At 42.1% G+C, this 18,801-nt stretch overlaps 1 protein-coding gene across 1 annotated transcript in view; it reads right to left on the bottom strand.

Moving 5' to 3' along the window:
- Nucleotides 1–1,327: 1,327 nt before the first annotated feature.
- DDX6 (DEAD-box helicase 6) overlaps nt 1,328–18,801 on the bottom strand; it is a 37,986-nt gene continuing 20,512 nt past the window's right edge. Inside the window, 11 exon segments of the mRNA XM_049778205.1 lie at nt 1,328–1,634; nt 3,193–3,395; nt 4,117; nt 4,264–4,299; nt 4,301–4,365; nt 6,139–6,202; nt 8,977–9,093; nt 10,742–10,870; nt 11,848–11,970; nt 13,449–13,543; nt 15,775–15,921. Of these exon segments, the coding sequence (XP_049634162.1) occupies nt 3,220–3,395; nt 4,117; nt 4,264–4,299; nt 4,301–4,365; nt 6,139–6,202; nt 8,977–9,093; nt 10,742–10,870; nt 11,848–11,970; nt 13,449–13,543; nt 15,775–15,921 (953 nt within the window). The 3' untranslated portion in view covers nt 1,328–1,634; nt 3,193–3,219.

The following is an 18,801-nucleotide window of genomic DNA, read 5'->3' as shown; positions in this document are numbered from 1 at the left end:
ATGACTCATACCAAACACAGGAGGCAACCCTCAGGGAAGCACAGCCCCCACCACCTGTGTTCACTACCAAGGCTCTATACTGGCGGATAATGGAAATGCAAACCCCCATGCCTGTGTATACACATGCTGCCTTAAGGACACCACTCTCCGCCATAGAATGCCCCCACACTGTGCTGGCCGCTGGCTCCCCCTCTCGCTGAGTCTAAAAATTCCCCTCGAACGTCTTCAAGAGGCGTAGAAGCAGCAAAACCAGAGAGAGCATCTCAAAAAAACAAAACAAAAACAAAGCACCCTGAAGTATCCAGGTTTTTGGAGCTTCCTGGCTCCTCTCTGGTCAGCCTCCTTCAAGGTGAGACAGTGTGGCAGCAAAAAGGGAATATCCAGTCGGAGGGAGTCCCAAGAAAAGGAGGCCACCCTCTAGCAAGAGGCCAGAGTCAGAGTAATTATATAGTGTTGCGGAAAACTGAGCCCATCTCATTCTCTTAGCTGCTCCCCATAATCACTCTAATCCCCCTTAAATCCCAGCAACCCTTCATCCAAAAAAAAAAATATATATGTTTATATATATATGAACCCAGAAAAAACTTATTTACAAAGTTTATACAAGTGAACACACCCAATTTCTATGGGACGCGCGTTGCCCACAGAGGAAGAGGGCCCAAGGCTCGGTCTTGTCTACATATCAAGTGCATAACTGCTCACAGAGGCGTCGTCAGTGAAACCAGTCTTTAGTGTTCTGTGATAGAGCACAAAGGCTTGTCGTATGGTCCTGCAATGAGACACTGCGCTTTCCTTTTGGGAGGCAGAGCAGGATGTTGTTATCTACTCAGCCCAGAAGAACATTTTTACTGGATTGTTTCTTTTTAAATACATGTATTTACAGTGCGGAATGAACTGGCGATTCGCATATCAACTCACTCCACATAAAGAAAAAGAAAAAAAAAGCAATGGTCGCTATAACATTACTAATACGTTTCATCTTCCAAGCAACTGGGCATGAGTAAGTAACTCAGGTAGAAAGGAGAAGAGAGACTTCAACTTGAAACCAAAATGAAAAGACAAGATTTTAAAAGAAAGAAAAAAAAAAAAAAGGAAAAGAATTACTATTGTCGATTCCTTGACCGGCAGGTGTCTAAAAGATGATATTCTGAATGGTCTCATAGCATAAGGCACTTTGCACAAGAAGTAATAAGCTCTTCAGGCTTAAAAAATGGAATGAATAATCAGGGAGAAGTTGAAAATGCACTCAAGAGTCACGACTGTTGGAGAATTACTGAATTGTAGACAAGCTTCTGTTTCATCAAGATTCTTCTCTTTCTAGGGTTTCTCCCCTTCTCTTCTTCTTCCTCCTTCCTTGTCCCCCTTTCCCAGAAAACATTTTTTTAAACATGAGCAGTTAGTGCAACTAAAGTTCAGTCAGCACACAGTGCAAACAAGTGGAACAAAAAAGGTAAGTTCCTTCTCTTCAGCTTTTTTTCTTCACCAGTTTAAAAAAAGAAAAAAGAAAGTCTGACCTCTTCTATGTCTCCATAGTTCCAAAATAAAAGAAGATGAAAAACCCACAAAGAGAAGAGCATTTCCTCAAAAATGATGTGTCACAGATCCAAACGAGCCTTCTGTAGTTTTGTCAAAGCCTAAAGGAAGGAAGAGACTAAAATCAACATCTGAGGGGCAGCACATAGAATAGTTTTTCGTAATTTCCATCCCAACAGCCTAATAGCTTCTGTCAATTCTAGAAGCCAGGCTGAGGAGAGCAACCTGTTAGGCATCAGAGACAGAATGAAAGCCTGAATATAAACATTTCCCCCCCTTTTTTTGGTTTGTGGGTCACACCTGGTGATACTCGGAATTGTCTGGGATGTCTGCCATGGGAGACAAGGCAAAGGTCAACTCCAGCCTCGCGAGCCTAAAATATTCTTTAGTAATTAAATTTTTAGTGCTGGAGCGATAGTACAGTGGGTAGGGTATCTTGCCTTGCTCCCGGCCTGCCATGGGAAATCCCCCAGGACTCCTTTGGTTCTCTGGAACACTGCCAGGAGTCTAACTTGTTGTGGTCCAAAATAAAAGAGCTCTGGGGGCCACACCAAGTAGTGCTGCAGAGGTGACTCCGCTATGTGTAAAGGGACTGATTGTTCCCAGTGAGAACATCATCAGGGTCCTAATTCTTTTGCAGGCATTCAAACCCCTGACATTCCAGGTCATTGAGCCATCCTGTCCCAGAAAATAATGTCAGGAAGCAGGCTGTAATTTAAAGAGGGGTGAGGATGGTAGCTCAATGCTGGACTACTTTTGTCCTGGCTCCCCCATTTCCACTCTCAGCTATTTACCCTTAGATGGGCCTGATGAAACCTTTTACCTGCCCAGGGCCTATCTGGAGTATCTAGAACACTTCATTTCAGGGCCTCTACAATCATAGCAAAAGAAAAGGGCCCTAGTACAGCCCACCAATGACTATGTATGTGTCTGTCCCCCCCTCATGGACCCACTAACCACCCTGCCTTCAGTTTCATCAGCTTGCCAATACACTTGCAATACTATTTGGTTTTCAAGGGCAAAAACAGTAATGTAGAAATTAAGTTACATGTTAATCTGTTAACCCTAGATGGGAAAATTCATACTGAGTTTGTCTGAGCACTTCTATGAAAAAGATGCAAGAACACAGAACATGGGAAATCAGAGAAGCAGTTAAAAACATCACTCTACTAACACTGAGCACCATTTCTCAGGAAGGTGTTACTGGTTATTTAAGGTAGTCATTAGAAATTAAGAGTGTGAATGCTAATTTACTCTGAGAGATGTCTAGTTAATGAGCCAGAAATCACCAATGCTGAATAAGATTCTTTGTTCTACTTTATGGGCCATACATCCAGTAAGCTTAGGGCTTACTCCTGGCTCTGCACTCAGCAATCATTCTTGGTGGGCTCATGAGATCTTATAGGATACTGGGGATTCAACTGGGTCATTTGTGTGTGCAAGGCAGTTGTGTGTGTTGTACTACAGCTCAAGCCCCAAGATTATTATTTTTTTTTTTTGCTTAATTTTGGAAACCTAGATTTCATCCAAGAACAGATTCTCCAGTGAGACTGTTGCTTATGTCAACGGATGTTCTACCTACAGTGTTGTTATATATGATGGGATATCAAACTGGCACAGGAAAGAGTCTTGGTTTTTAGCTCTACCCATTGTGCTCACTTTGCTGTGGCTGTGCACACACGCTTGTTAAGGTTTCTCGTCTTCTACAGGCTCGCTGTGGTATTCTGCCACATAGAGGCTCTTGTCAATGTTGCTTGGGATAGGTTTAATTTCTGTTCCCAGCTGCTCCTCAATACTTTTTAGGTTGAATCGATCATCATATGTGATCAAGTTGATGGCTAAGCCAAGATGACCAAAACGACCTAATGGAAAAAAAAATTAACAGAAAAGTGATTATTAAGATTCAAGGTGCATTTCTTCTCAGTGCTAATATTCTAGCTTATGAAATTTCTTAAGACCTCAGACACATTATAATGCCAGGGTTTACTCCACTAAGGAATACTCTATTCTTTTTTTTCTTTTTTTTTTTTTTTGGTTTTTGGGCCACACCCGGTAACGCTCAGGGGTTACTCCTGGCTATGCGCTCAGAAGTTGCTCCTGGTTTGGGGGACCATATGGGACGCCGGGGGATCGGAACCGTGGTCTGTCCAAGGCTAGCGCAGGCAAGGCAGGCACCTTACCTCTAGCACCACCGCCCGGCCCCGGAATACTCTATTCTTTGGCTATTGGGGAGGGGATACACACACATACACCTGCAGTGTTCAAGGTGTACTCCTGTGTTCAGGGATCGCTCTTGGCAGGCTTGGGGGACGACCATACAGGGTTTGGGAACCAAAGCCAAGCCATGTTCAATAATGCTAACCCCTGAACTACTTCTCCAGCTTCTCTAGTAGTTCACCCTATTTACAGATGACAAAATTAATATTCACTTGTGCCAAATTAAGTTATCCATACTAGTATGTATGGAATGCTCGCGGACTTGAAACCCGCTTGGCTGATAGATTGTGAGCAAGGGCAAATGTTTTCTCTGCTAATACTGTCATTTCATAGCCCCAATACTCCCACTTTTCTTAATATAAGTACCCTCAAATTAGAATTAGATTTAAACATTGAAAAAAAAGTTTTTAATTTATTGTTTCACTAACTAACCACAATTCTGTACAGAACAATATTTAGTGATTACATTTCTCAGAAACCTTCTAGGAAAGAACATCTTCCTTTTGGCTACACTGATCTTACAATACGGTGGAGATAGGTCTCTGCCAGGCTTTGGGAAGTCAAAGTTTATCACCACATTCACAGCGTGGATATCAGTACCTCGGGTAAACAAATCTTAGGGGTGGGGAGATAATCTCTATTAACTCTTTCTCAATTTAGCATGAATTTCCCAGTCTTATATTTTTATAATATATATTTCTAGAGTAAACAAAAGTTGATTCATATTCATTCAGCAATTCAAATACATTTTCAAATTATTGTCATTGTCTGGGGAGCATACACCTGGTCATGTTCAAGCACCGTATTTTCCGGCGTATAAGACGACTCCTTAATTTTACAGTTAAACATAGGTTTAGGCCCTATATTCGCTATATCAGGACAGAACGTTCCTGTGCTGCAACTGTATGTACCACAGTGAGCCAATCACAACAAGCAAAGATTCAGAGGTTATACTGTAATAGACTTCTTCTCTGACTCTGGGCCAATCTGAGCAGGCTTTTTACAGTGTAGATTCGGTACAGAACATTGTCTAATTTGCATGCATCAAAAGCACTGCTTGGATTGGCTGAGTTAGAGAGGCGGGTCCGAGCAGCCTTGCAGTGATTGGTGCAGGATCGAGTTAGAAAAATTCGTTTTGTGGCAATATTCAGACAATTTTTGTTTAGCGGCATATTGAAACATTTTTTTGGGATATATTCAGCGTATAAGACAACCCAGGTTTTCGGTTGACTTTTTTTTTTGTTTCAAAAAGTCGTCTTACACGCTGGAAAATACAGTATGTGCTTTGGTCTTGAGCTATCTGCCTAGCCATTATTTGTGTGTGTGTGTGTGTGTGTGTGTGTGTGTGTGTGTCCTGAGCTATCTGCCTAGCCATTGTGTGTGTGTGTGTGTGTGTGTGTGTGTGTGTGTGTGTGTACACCCAACTGGTAGCACTCAGGGGTTAGACCATATGAGATGCTGGGGGTTGTCTTATGCCTTTTTTGTTTTATTTTTGTTTTTGTGTCATACTTGCTGTGCTCGAGGCTTACTCCTGGTTCTGCACCCAGAGATCATATGGAGGACCATATGGTATGTAAGAGATTGAAATCAGGCTGGCTGAGAGCAAGGCATGGGCCCCACCTGCTATATTATCTCTCCAGCCCTAGTTCTCTAATTTTTTCTAGGCTAATAGGCACATGCTTTCCATGCCGATGATCCTTTGCACCACTTGAGTACTACTGGATTGGTGCCCAATCCCAATTTCTTTTGTAAGTCTGAAACTTACTGAACTTACAATCCAGCTAAAAATTATTATTTTCTGAATCCACCTCAGATGGAAATCCCTCACGAATAAAAAGTTAGAATGGGGGAGGGGGAGAGGAGGATCTCAAAGGCCCGAGCTCTGAGACCCCGATGGTGTCTACTTCTTTAAGCGTCATCCCTTTCCACCTCCATCTTTTTCTTTTTCTTTTTGGTTTATAGACAAATCCAGTGGCGCTCAGAAATCGCTACTGGCAGGCTTGAGGGACCATATGGGATGCTGGGGACCAAACTCGGGTCTGCCCCAGGTAGGCCATGTGCAAAGCAAATGCCCTACCACTCTGCTATCTCTCCAACCCAACACTCCCTCCTCTTTTTCATATGAAACTTATTAGAAATAATTTTACGGATAGCATATATACTTCATTCTTGTAAGCTAAAACAATTCAGAAAGCACACATATGCACAAATTGGATTAAAGGAAACAGATGAAGTAAAAATGGCAAATTTCATACACAGAACTCAGTAATTCAGAAGGTAACTCTAAACTCTTAAATTTAGGGAACCCAGGGTTATGTCATAAATTCGACTGTGATGAAGACAGAAGAACAAACAGAAGAACAAACTATGAAAAAGTGAAATACTCACCAGTGCAAACAAGATTGCGGCATAAGCCATTTCGGAAATCATGAAACACACGATTTCGATGTTCCTAAGAACAAAGTGATGCTTTGATTTAATTAAAGCTTATAGTTTTAGATTTTATATTAACCCTTTAATTTCCCTTAATTTTGCTATTAATATATTTATTAAACATATATATATATATAACCCTTAGGGGTTACTACTGGCAGGCTCGGGGACCACGTAGGATGCTGGGGGTCAAACTGGATTCAACCCAGGTTGGCTGCAAGGCAAATGCCCTACCACTGTGCTATCACTCCAGCCCCTGAATAGAAATATTTGTAATTAAAATCCCCCCCTTGATTTCTATTATCCAATATTTTTACTAAAACTTTAATTACCCAGATAATTTACTACTACTTTGATGCTGGAATGCTGGATATCAAACCCAAGTTGGCAGGTGAAAGGCAAATGTACTATCTGTTGTGCTGCTGCTCCAGCCCCTCCTGTGATCATTTCCAAAAATTACATGCCTGCATAAGGCAAACACCCTACTTGCTGTGCCATCCCTCTATCCCCCATAATGGTACCTCCGAACTATGACAATCCCCTTAAAACTACAGTGAGCCTTCTCTTCAGTCTTGAGTAAAATTTCATAATGTACTCGTGACCACACACAAAGTATCACTTTCTTTTTGTTAGAATCCAATTCTGAGATTTCCACAATGTATCTTTTTTTTTTTTTTTTTTTTGGTTTTTGGGTCACGCCCAGCAGCACTCAGGAGTTCCTCCTAGCTCTATGCTCAGAAATCGCTCCTGACAGGCTCGGGGTACCATATGGGATGCCAAGATTTGAATCACTGACCTTTTGTATGAAAGGCAAATGCCTTACCTCCATGCTATCTCTCCAGCCCCAACAATGTATCCTTTCTGTATAACAACTTTTTTTTTTTTTGGTTTTTGGGCCACACCCGTTTGAAGCTCAGGGGTTACTCCTGGCTATGCACTCAGAAATCGCCCCTGGCTTGGGGGGACCATATGGGACACCAGGGGATCGAACCGCGGCCCGTCCTACGCTAACGCTTGCAAGGCAGACACCTTACCTCTAGCGCCACCTTCCCGGCCCCTCTGTATAACAATTTTTACTAAAGAAAAAAATGGGGGCTGGAGAGAACATCCTGTGTAACCTGGTTTGAGCCCAAGCACTTTAGTTTCCTGACTACCACTAGGGGTCATTCTTGAGCTACAAAGTCAAGATCAGCCTCAGAGCACTTCTTGGGTATGGTCCTCAAACCCATCAATCCCAACTCCAAGCCCAAATAAAGGGAGAAAATAGAAAATTTAATGTGACTAAGAAACAACATTTATTTATTTCTGTGATGCCAGGATTTAACCCAGGACCTCACACAAACCATGTCCTACCTACAGGGACTCACTGAAATCAAAGCAGCACGTTTAATATGACCATAATAAACTGCTAATAATTATCTTGAAAAGGGAGCAAATCTAAAAAAAAAAGGGGGGGGGCCAGAGATATAGCAGTGGTGTTTGCCCTGCAAGCAGCCGATCCAGGACCAAAGGTGGTTGGTTAGAATCCCGGTGTCCCATATGGTCCCCCCGTGCCTGCCAGGAGCAGATAGCCAGGAGTAACCCCTGAGCACAGCCGGGCGTGGCCCAAAAACCAAAAAGAAAAAGAAAAAAAGAAACGAGAGCAAATCTAATCAATCTGTATCATGCACACCAGTTTATAAACTATCTACTCAATTATTACGTCAATCCATTTTTGGGGCCATACCCAACTTTGCTAAGGACAAATTCTTGGCATTCCTTGAGGGTGATGCAAACAATGCCTTTAAGGCAGGGGTCTCAAAACTCGAGGCCCCTTCCCCCTTCCGTACAACATTTTGTGGCCCTGCCCTAGAGGAAATCTTTTTTTGTTTTTTGTTGTTTTAGTTGTTTGGGTCACACCCCCCAATGTTCAAGGCTTACTACTGACTTTGCACTCAAGGATCATCCTGACTTTGCCTCCTTCGGCCCCCAGGTAAATTAAGTTTGAGAGCCCTGTTTTAAGGCAAAAGCAAAAAAATACTCTGAAGCCCACTTCAATACTAAGCCGTGTGAGAAGAGTATTATTACTCCTGTTGTAGAGTTAGAAAACTGATCATCAGAAGATGTTAAAAAGACTCCTAGGGGGCTGGAGCAATAGCACAGTGGTAGGGTATTTGCTTTGAACAAGGCCAACCCAGGCATCCCACATGGTCCCCAGAGCCCGCCAGGGTCGATTCCCGAGTGCAGAGCCAGTAGTAACCCCTGCGTGCAGCCGGGTGTGACCCCCCCCAAATTTATCGATTTTGCCCCACTGTTTAACAGTAATTTGCGAAATATGTTATTCGCTGCACTGGCCTACGTTTATGACTGCAGTTTCTAAGCAACCCTCCCACCATAAATAAATGGAAGGAAGGAAGGAAGGAAGGAAGGAAGGAAGGAAGGAAGGAAGGAAGGAAGGAAGGAAGGAAGGAAGGAAGGAAGGAAGGAAGGAAGGAAGGAAGGAAGGAAGGAAGGAAGGAAGGAACCCTTTGCCCACTAAGGGATTTTTTTTGCTTTTAAACACAGGTTACCTGAAACCAATATTTTTTTTTTTTTTTTTTTTGGTTTTTGGGTCTCACCCGGCAGTGCTCAGGAGTTACTCCTGGCTCCATGCTCAGAAGTCGCTCCTGGCGAGCACGGGGGACCATATGGGACGCCGGGATTCGAACCGATGACCTTTTGCATGAGAGGCAAACGCCTTACCTCCATGCTATCTCTCCGGCCCCGAACCAATATATTTTTTTTTTAATCTGCAAGTTCTAATTTTACACTTACCTGCCTCATTTTAGCATGGATATAGAAGCAAGAATAACCCAGTTGAGAAATCTTCTTGGCCAGTAATTCAACTCGCTGAGAGGAGTTACAGAAAATGATCGATTGATTTATCTGAAGCTGAACACAAGGGAAGGAGTAAGATTAGAAAAAAAAAAAAAAAAAAAAAAAAGCTGTGTCCTTTGCTAAATTTGAAAATATTGACTGGTGGAGGCCAGAGAGATAGCACATCGGTATTTGCCTTACAAGCAGCTAACCCAGGACCTAAAGTGCTTGGTTCGAATCCCGGAGTCCCATAAGGTCCCCTGTGCCTGCCAGGAGCTATTTCTGAGCAGACAGCCTGGAGTGACCCCTGAGCACCGCCAGGTGTGGCCCAAAAACAAACAAAAACAAAACAAAACAAAACAAAAAAAAAAAAAGAAAATATTGACTGGAATGGTTATGTTCAAATCATCACCTTCAACAGACACTCACAAAGTGTAAATATTGTTTTACATGTTTTTACATATAGGTGCAGATAGTGATTTCTTTTATGGAGCTGAGCCTAAGGGCTATTTTTGCCAGGGGAAGTAAAACACAATCAATTCTCATTATTTTTGGTAGCTAACATATAAAGGTGCTACAAATATAGTGACCCACTGCTCTGAGGGGGAAGTCCATGAAAATATGACAGAATGAATGCACATCACTGCTCCAAGAAACTGACTTGTGGGGCCAGAGTGATAGCATAGGCACATCGGTGGGACGTTTGCCTTGCATGTGGCCGACCCAGGACAGACCTGGGTTCAGTCCTGGCATCCCATGTGGTTCCCTGAGCCAGCCAGGAGCAATTTCTGACCGCAGAGTCAGGAGTAACTCCTTAGAGCCTCCGGGTGTGGCCTCAAACCCCCCACCATATTTTTATTATACTAATACATACTTGTAAATGACTTCCAAAAAAACAAAGTTACAAATAAATTATGTCAGTTTATAAATATAAAACATATGGGCACAAAACAAAACCATGGTAATGTGGGTCCATTGTAATAAAAAAATCATTTTTTAAAGTTGGGGGGACAGTACTAAGGGGTTATTTTCTTATTTTCTTGCTCTTTTTGTGCCACAAATACTCTTAGCACAGGAATCATTGCTGGGATTATTCCAGGCAGTGCTCAATGGACTACATGGGGTGCTGGGGATCAAACCCTGGTTGGCCACATGCAGGGAAGGGGCCCTAACAGGTTAGATTATCTCTCAAGCCCCAACATAATACTTTCTGTTTGAGTTTTTGGGCCACATGTGGTGGCACTCAGGATTTATTCCACTCTGTGTTCAGAAATGATTCCTGGCTAGGAGTAATGTAACTGGGATTCTAGGGACTGAACTTGGGACAGCCACGTCCAAGGCAAATGACCTACCCGCTGTGCTCACTCCAGTCCATCAACACAATACTTTGTTTTCTGGGTCACACCTGGCATCGCTCAGGGGTAGTTAGTTACTCCTGGTTCTATGCTCAGAAATCGCCCCTGGCAGGCTCAAGGGGGACCATATGGGATGCTGGGATTCGAACCAATGAATGAAATGCATGAAAGGCAAATGCCTTACCCTCCATGCTAGCTCTCTGGCCCCCATACAATACTTTTAAACCAAAATAAAAGTGTGTGTGACTATCAATTAGATGCCAACTACTGAAAACGTCTTTTGGGAATAAGATCTAGTGTGGGAAACCACCAACTGTTCTAGTGAAGTTAAAAGATGCTACTATCAGGAGCAAAGGCCTTTTACTCACCCTGGAGAAGAGCGTGTTGAGGCAGTGTACTTTCTGGCGCTCAGTTACGTAAGCATAGTACTGGGTTACTCCCTTTAATGTTAGCTCCTCCATCAGGTTAATCTCATAGGGTTTCTGCAAATGGGAATTCTGGGGGGAAAAAAAAATCTTAAGTGTTTTTCCAACTCAAAACATCTTCACTGCATTTGTCTGACAGGTTCATGTCTCATGTTCTAAGGGATATATCTCTTGCCAATTGAATGAATTAACTACCAAAAACAAAAGGGTACCAATCCAGCTAAGTATCTACTGTGTGCTATACATACAGGTTGCCGTAGTCAATTATCTAGTATTAATGGCAATATCAATCTGATAATAAAAGCTAAAACTGGGGGCTGGAGCGACAGTACAGTAGTAGGGTGCTTGCCTTGCATGCAGCTGACCCAGGACGAACTTTGGTTCTATCTCCAGCGTCCTATATGGTCTCCCAAGCCAGGAGCGATTTCTGAGCATCTCTGGGTGTGGCCCAAAACCAAAAACAAACAAACAAGGCTAAAACTAAGAATCTAATGAAGCTTTATTTTGTATGGCTTGTATTTTTGGGGCCACAATTGGCAAAGCTCAAGGATTTACTCCTGGCTGTGCTCAGATTCATTCCTGATAGTGCTCAGGGACTATATGGGATGTCGGAGATAGAACCTGGGTCCTTTCCAGGTCAGCTGCATGCAAGGCAAACACTCTACCCCTGTGCTATCACTTTTTTCCTACAGTATTTTTTTTTTTTTTTTTTGGTTTTTGGGCCACACCTGGCGTTGCTCAGGGGTAACTCCTGGCTGTCTGCTCAGAAATAGCTCCTGGCAGGCACAGGGGACCATATGGGACACCGGGATTCGAACCAACCACCTTTGGTCCTGGATAGGCTGCTTGCAAGGCAAACGCCGCTGTGCTATCTCTCCGGGCCTTTCCTACAGTATTTTTAAAGTTAATTCATACATACTAAGAACTGATTAGCTAAAGGAAAACAGAAGTTAATGTATCTAATAACTGATAACAAAATGTAATTATGGATAATGGTATATGGATAAACACTAGGTCCATGTTGATTCCTAGTACAGATTTATACTCACCATGAACTTCTGTACACTAAGAGGAAAAGTAGCAGAATATAATAAAATCTGTCTGTTTTTAGGTAGCGTGAGAATAATATCCTCCATTATCTGCACAAAATCCTGTGATAGCAACTTATCAGCCTGCAATACAAAAAGAAAATCTTTAATAAAATACAACGAAATGGGGACCAGAATGATAGCATAGGGGTAGGACGTTTGACTTGCATGCTGCCAACTCAGGATGAACGGTGGTTCGATTCCTGGCATCCCATATGGTTCCCCAAGCCTGCCAGGAGCGATTTCTGAGCCCAGAGCCAGAAGTAACCCCAGAGGCCCTCCAGATGTAAACCAAAATCATACAAAAACAAAAAAAAACAAAAAAAAAAAAAACAACCAACCAACAAAAACCCACAATGAAATGCAGTAAGGACTTAGGTTAATATGCTACTGCCTCTGAACACTAAGGTCTAAGATCTCTAGAACATTACACAAAGGCCAACTGCACAAATTTCTAGGGATTTAAAAGGAGAGGAAAAAAACAGCTTTCTGGAAAAAAATTCTAGGTAACTGTTAACAAGGATAATAGCAGGATACTCTTCCCAAAACATTATGAGGGGGGGGGGGGATTTAGGTAACTGTTAACAAGTGTTTCATAGCAGGATACTCTTCCCAAAACATCGGAAAAAATTTTTTAGGTAACTGTTAACAAGTGTTTCATAGCAAGATACTGTTCCCAAAACATCTTCATGTTATCTCCACTGCCTTTAGCAAAGCCAATTGTAGACCCTCCTTGGAGAGGGAGAGGAGAAAGGGGAGAGGGAGGAGAGAGAGGGGAGAAGGGAGAGAAGGGGGGAGGGAGGGAGGGAGGGGGAGAGAGGGAGAGAGAGAGAGAGAGAGAGAGAGAGAGAGAGAGAGAGAGAGAGAGAGAGAGAGAGAGAGAGAGAGAATATGAATATGTGGGGGGTGGGAGAGGTTGAGAAGGTCACTCAGTGGATCGTAGTGGTGCTCAAATATCCAAACAGGGATATAGTCAAAAAAAGATGCACATATGGAAAAATGCCTTACCCGCTATTCTTTTTCTGGGGGAAGAGGGCACTCAACAAGTATTCAGGGGCCGGGCGGTGGCGCAAGAGGTAAGGTGCCTGCCTTGCCTGCGCTAGCCTTGGACGGACCTTGGTTCAATCCCCCGGTGTTCCACTTGGTCCCCCAAGCCAGGAGCGACTTCTGAGCGCATAGCCAGGAGTAATCCCTGAGCATTACCGGGTGTGGCCCAAAAACCAAAAAAAAAAAAAAAAAAAAAAGAAAAAAAAAAAAAACAAGTATTCAAGGAATATGGGGTGGCAGGGATTAAAACTAGGTCAGTCTTGTGCATGCAAGGCAAGCATCTTGCCCCTGAGTTAAGTTTTACAAATCACTTATATATATGAGCTGGGGACCACATGGGATGCCAGGAATTGAAGCAGGTCAGCTGTGTGCAAGGCAAGCACATGACCCACTCTACTCTCTCCCAGTCCTCACGATAATTCATCCTTTGAAAAAGAGACATGGGAGAACTACTATTAATGTCCATTTCTATTTCCTTTGAAGTCCTAAGCTATCTCCAAACAAAGAGACATTACCTCATCCAACACTATCATCTGGACATGATCAACTTTTGCTACTCCTTTCTTGATAAGATCCAGGATCCTTCCAGGCGTAGCTATCACCACGTGCACTACACAAAATTAGAAAACACACACTCTTGTCAATCTTAGTTTATCACTTTTATTAACTTAGTCATAAATATGTTGTAGAAGGGATCACGCAAATAAACAAAGATGTGTTTCAAAATTGAGTTCCATTTCACCTAAGTTGACTAGAGAAATATTTATGGCAGTCCCTAATAAATGAATGTCACACCAGGCTTATAACATGACTTGTTTGAATCTAGAAGCCTTCAGAAGATTCTTCAAAGACTTAAATGAGATAAATTAAGTACACAAGAATGATATCAAAAACACTTGATTAAAACATGATTTTACATATATAAAAAAGATCTTATTCTTGCTATCTTTTTATTCAATAATGCTCCCTTGGGAATTTTTAATGAAAATGACTTCCCAACAGCTTTACTCTTTAACTTAGGCTCTGTTGAATTTTATTCCCAAAGTATTAGGTCAACCTTCCCTGACATTTAAGTTGTTCCAATTTTTCAGGACTACAAACGAAAGCCACCTTGTATTTATCCAATAATTTTTCAAATAAATTCAAAACAGTACCCAATTTCCTTCCAAAGCAATTTGTTAATTTATACTCCTACATTGCAAACTTTTTCTCCACAAACTTACATTATTCATTAATTTGGTTTTTTTTTATGTGTGTGTTGGGGCCAAAAATAAGTGGGTAGGGCACCTTGCCTGTGTACAAGAGACCTGCATACAGCTAATTGGGATTCAACCCCCAGCATTGCATATGGTCGGTCTCCTGAGCACTGGCAGGTGTGGACTCCCCCCCCCCCCAATTATTTTTGACCTGTCAATCAGCACAATAGCAATCTGTTGCCTTTTTTTTTATTATTAATATCTTTATTTAAACACCCTGATTACAAGTATGATTGTAGTTGGGAATCTGTTGACTTTTAACTTACATTTTTAAGAGTTCCTAATAAGGTCAAATAGTCTTTTGTTGTATTAATTAATTAATGATGGGGCTGGATGGTGGTGGATGCCATTCAGGCCATGTGGCTCTGCAACCCCCATGCAGCCGGCGGGTCCCAGGTTAGGCGAACGGCGGAATCAGACTCACAAGCAGGCAGACCTCAGGAAGCATTATCTTTATTCAAGCCCTAGCCACCACATGTGTGTGGCCTACTCATAACCTTTCAAGCATACAGCCATTCTAGGCTTGCCCTGCGTCTTATCCTCTTTCAGCCATCTCCTTCAGAGAGCCCAGCAGGGCCAAAAGGCAAAAGACCCTTAATCCCCTGGCTTCCGGGTTTATCTACCTATTCCAAGACCCCTCCCAGGAATGGGCCGGGTCTTGCAGGTAAAGTCACACCTATTATCCGGTTCCCAAGACCCCTCCCAGAAATGGGTGGGTCTCAGATAGGTACCCTACATTTCCTCCTTTTTTGAAATATAAAAAGAGCCTTTTGTAATTTTGATTAATCTACCTATTCCAAGACCCCTCCCAGGAATGGGTCGGGTCTTGCAGGTAAAGTCACACCTATTATCAGGTTCCCAAGACCCCTCCCAGAAATGGGTGGGTCTCAGATGGTACCCTACAGTCTTTCTATTAATAGCAATGTCTTTTCCCCCTCTTGAATTAATATAATTTATTCATTTTTCCTATGTCTTTTTTTTTTTTTTTTTTTTTTTTGGTTTTTGGGCCACACCCGGTAACGCTCAGGGGTTACTCCTGGCTATGTGCTCAGAAGTTGCTCCTGGCTTGGGGGACCATATGGGACACCGGGGGATCGAACCGCGGTCCGTCCAAGGCCAGCGCAGGCTTTTCCTATGTCTTTAAAGAAAAAACCCTAAAACAAAATTCAGGGGCTGGGAATATGACCCAAGTGGCAAAGCACATGCATAGCATAGTTGAGCTAAAGGCCTGCACTGCATGTCCCCACTACCCTAACACAAACATGCTGGGTGTATTTATCAGTCCTTATTTAAAAAACACAATTAAATTTTTTTCAACTAGCTGCTGATTGATGGAAACAACTACGTATACAGAGTTAGGCAGAAATCAGTCGTTTTTTTTTTTTTTTCTTTTGGTTTTTGGACCACACTCATTTGATGCTCATGGGTTACTCCTGGCTATGCGCTCAGAAATCATCCTTGGCTTGGAGGGGACCATATGGGACACTGGGAGATCGAACTGCGGTCCATCCTATGCCTGCGCTTGCAAGGCAAACACTTTACCTCTAGCACCACCTCTCCGGCCCCGAAATCAGTCATTTCTTACCTGTGTCATCCAGTCTCATTATGTCATCACGTAAATTGGTTCCTCCGGTGGTCGCCATCACTTTGGCCCCTCCCATATGCTTGCTGACCTGGATGCAGATTTGACTGACCTGTAGAGCAAGTTCTCTAGTGGGAACAATCACCATTGCTGAAAAACACCAAGTAACAATTGTTTAAAAAAAATGAACATGTTAGGAGTTTAAGAGAAAGAAATACTGTCACTTGCAATATACTCAAGACATGTTAAAAAAAATGAATCATAAACAGGCCAACTACTTTACAAGTTATAATAATAAGTAAATCTCTTTAAAGCAAAGCACAAAACAAGGGCTGTGTGGCAGTAGAGTCTATGCCTGGCATGTGGAAGGCCTTGTGGATTCAATCCCTAGCACCATACAACAAAATTAAATTAAAAGAAAAAAGGAATCCCTTAAGTTATGGCCATAGATTAGAGTAATATAGTAATAGAATGTTTCATAAACTTGAAGCTTGGGTTTACCTTCTAGCACTACATTCAAGCACCATATGATTGACTCCTGGCACCAAACACTGCCAGGAGCCATCCCTAGCACCAAAAACCAGAAAAACAAACAAAAACCCACCGCCACCAAAGAGACCCTATTATAATGGCACAAACTGATTTTTTTTTTTCAGTAATACGATGTCAGTTTCATACTCCTTAGTTATAAACATTTAAAGAATTCTCTGTCAATTGTAAGCCCAAACCTTAATTTCAGTAAGACTGACTAGTCTAGTCTATGTGCGGAACAATAATACAACTGGTAGGGTATTTGCCGTACACACAGTAGACACAGCTTTGATCCCTGGTACCCCATAGAACCCCCAAGCCCACAAGGAGTGATCCTTAAGCACAGAGCAAGGATTAAGTTCTAAGCACTACCTGAGTTGGCCCCAAAACAAAACAAGTAAAAAGATTGGTCTATTAACACCCACCCAACTATTTTAAAAGGCACAAAAAGGACACTTATGTCTTTTCAACATTTTATGGGTGTTTTCTTTGACGGCTATAACTTTTGCTGAATATTTTCTTATACAGTGACAATCCCCCCCCATTTTTTTTTTATCTTCTCTTTGTGAACTGCTCAATATGGAATTTGGTGTGAAAGAATCCCTCAGTTTAATGCTTATGTTTGAACCAGGTCATGGGTATGGTTGGAAATGTTCTTACGCCCCATATACTCTGATAGCGCCACGTGGCTTTATTTCTTGTTTGCTTAGGCACACTAAAATGGGAAAATACTATACATACCAATAAGTTCTTATCTAATAGAGATGGGAACACACAAATCTTGTAGTGCAATGGGACCTTATACCCTGAACACTGACATAAAGACCTGGCACAGGCTTCAGAAGAATGGGCATTCTCCATTCACCCCTGATCTAGAGAAGACATCTACAAAACATCCAAGGTTGTGTATAACATCACCTGGAGGCATTCCTCTACCAGGGAAGACCCTACAGCTGCTCTGACATCTATCTACTCAAAAGAGACTTCCCTTAACACTGAGAAGACTTAACAAGAACAATGACCTGCTTACTGGACAGGGCTTGCTGTATTGCCCCTTAATTGTGAGGTTTGTCTATAACATCACCTGGAAGCAATCCTCTACCACTGCTCAGACATCGACCTGCTCAAAAGAGACTTCCCTTAACACTAAGAAGACTTAACAACAACGACCTGCTTACATGACATCCTGCATTGCCCTTTAATGGTGAGGTGAAACGAGAAGACGCTCCACATCATGACTTCAATGTAGGATATGCAGATACCAGGATCTTTAATACAGAAACATGATACCAACAACAGAGATTGTGTGAAAAATGTGTTGGCACTACGGACGTCTTGGATTGGACGATAACTTGCCTGAAGCCTAGAGTTGGTCTTATGCCAGGAAACTTCAGGGGTAGGATTTCTTTGTATTTAGGCCAAGGTTATTCCTTTCCATGCCTCTCATATTTTGGTGGGCCTATGCAAACAACAATTGCCACTCTAACACCATTTTTACTGTGCTCCTTTGACTCTAATCCTTTGTACATGGAAATGTAAAAAATACTATGCCTCTAATGTTTAAGGAGTTACGTAAGTTTTATGTCTTTAGATTGCCTTGTGTGCTGTAAAGAAATATTATAATGTTACAATCTGGGGACTTGAGGGACAAAGTAATTGTACATGGATTCTGTTTTATTTATCTTAACGTTCTTTGGCTGAAAGTTCAAAGTTAAGATATCAGCAAGGGGACTTCTGAGAATTATGTTATGGATGATTGTCCTTCCACTGTAACTTTACCTTGTCCTCTTTCTTTGCATCTTTTGTTCTCATAATTCAAAATTTAAAAAATGAAAAAAAAAAAAAAAAAAAAGATTGGTCTAAATACTCAGAATTACAATGTCTACAAGAGCCAGAGCAGTAGTATAGTAGGTAGGGAGCTTGCCTAGCACATCATGTCTGAGCCCAAAATAAGCCCTGAACACTACTGTCATGGCAGCAAGAAGAGGGGGCGGGGGAAGGAAGAGGAGGGAGGGAGAGGGAGGGGGAGGGGGAGAGAGAGAGAGAGAGAGAGAGAGAGAGAGAGAGAGAGAGAGAGAGAGAGAGAGAGAGAGAGAGAGTTCAAAGAAATGAAAAGAAGGTATCTACTGCTGTACAGGGAAAGGATGCTAAAAAAAAAAAAAAAAAAAAAAGAATTGGCACATATAGTCTGGAGTTGTCTGCATCCCAGCTTAGGGTGCATAATTTATCTTTTTTTACTTTACAGTCACTCTCTTTCCCCTCATAGTTCCCAGAGTTCAAAAATAGAGAACTGCCAGGAGTAGCTCCATCACAGAAAACACAAAGTAAATAAATGAAAATTCAAGTAAAAATGCTTAAACTCTGATACAACTAAAAAAAAAAATCAATTTATTTTGGGTCACACATAGTGATAGTCAAGACTTACTCCTGACTCTTATAGGACTCATTCCTGGCAGTACTGGGAGACCATATAGGTTGCTGGAGATCAAACATGGATCA

Source organism: Suncus etruscus, chromosome 8 (assembly GCF_024139225.1).
Source record: "Suncus etruscus isolate mSunEtr1 chromosome 8, mSunEtr1.pri.cur, whole genome shotgun sequence".
NCBI classification, from domain to species: domain Eukaryota; kingdom Metazoa; phylum Chordata; class Mammalia; order Eulipotyphla; family Soricidae; genus Suncus; species Suncus etruscus.
Note: the sequence above shows the minus strand (reverse complement) of the source record. Positions and strands in the feature narration are given on the sequence as shown.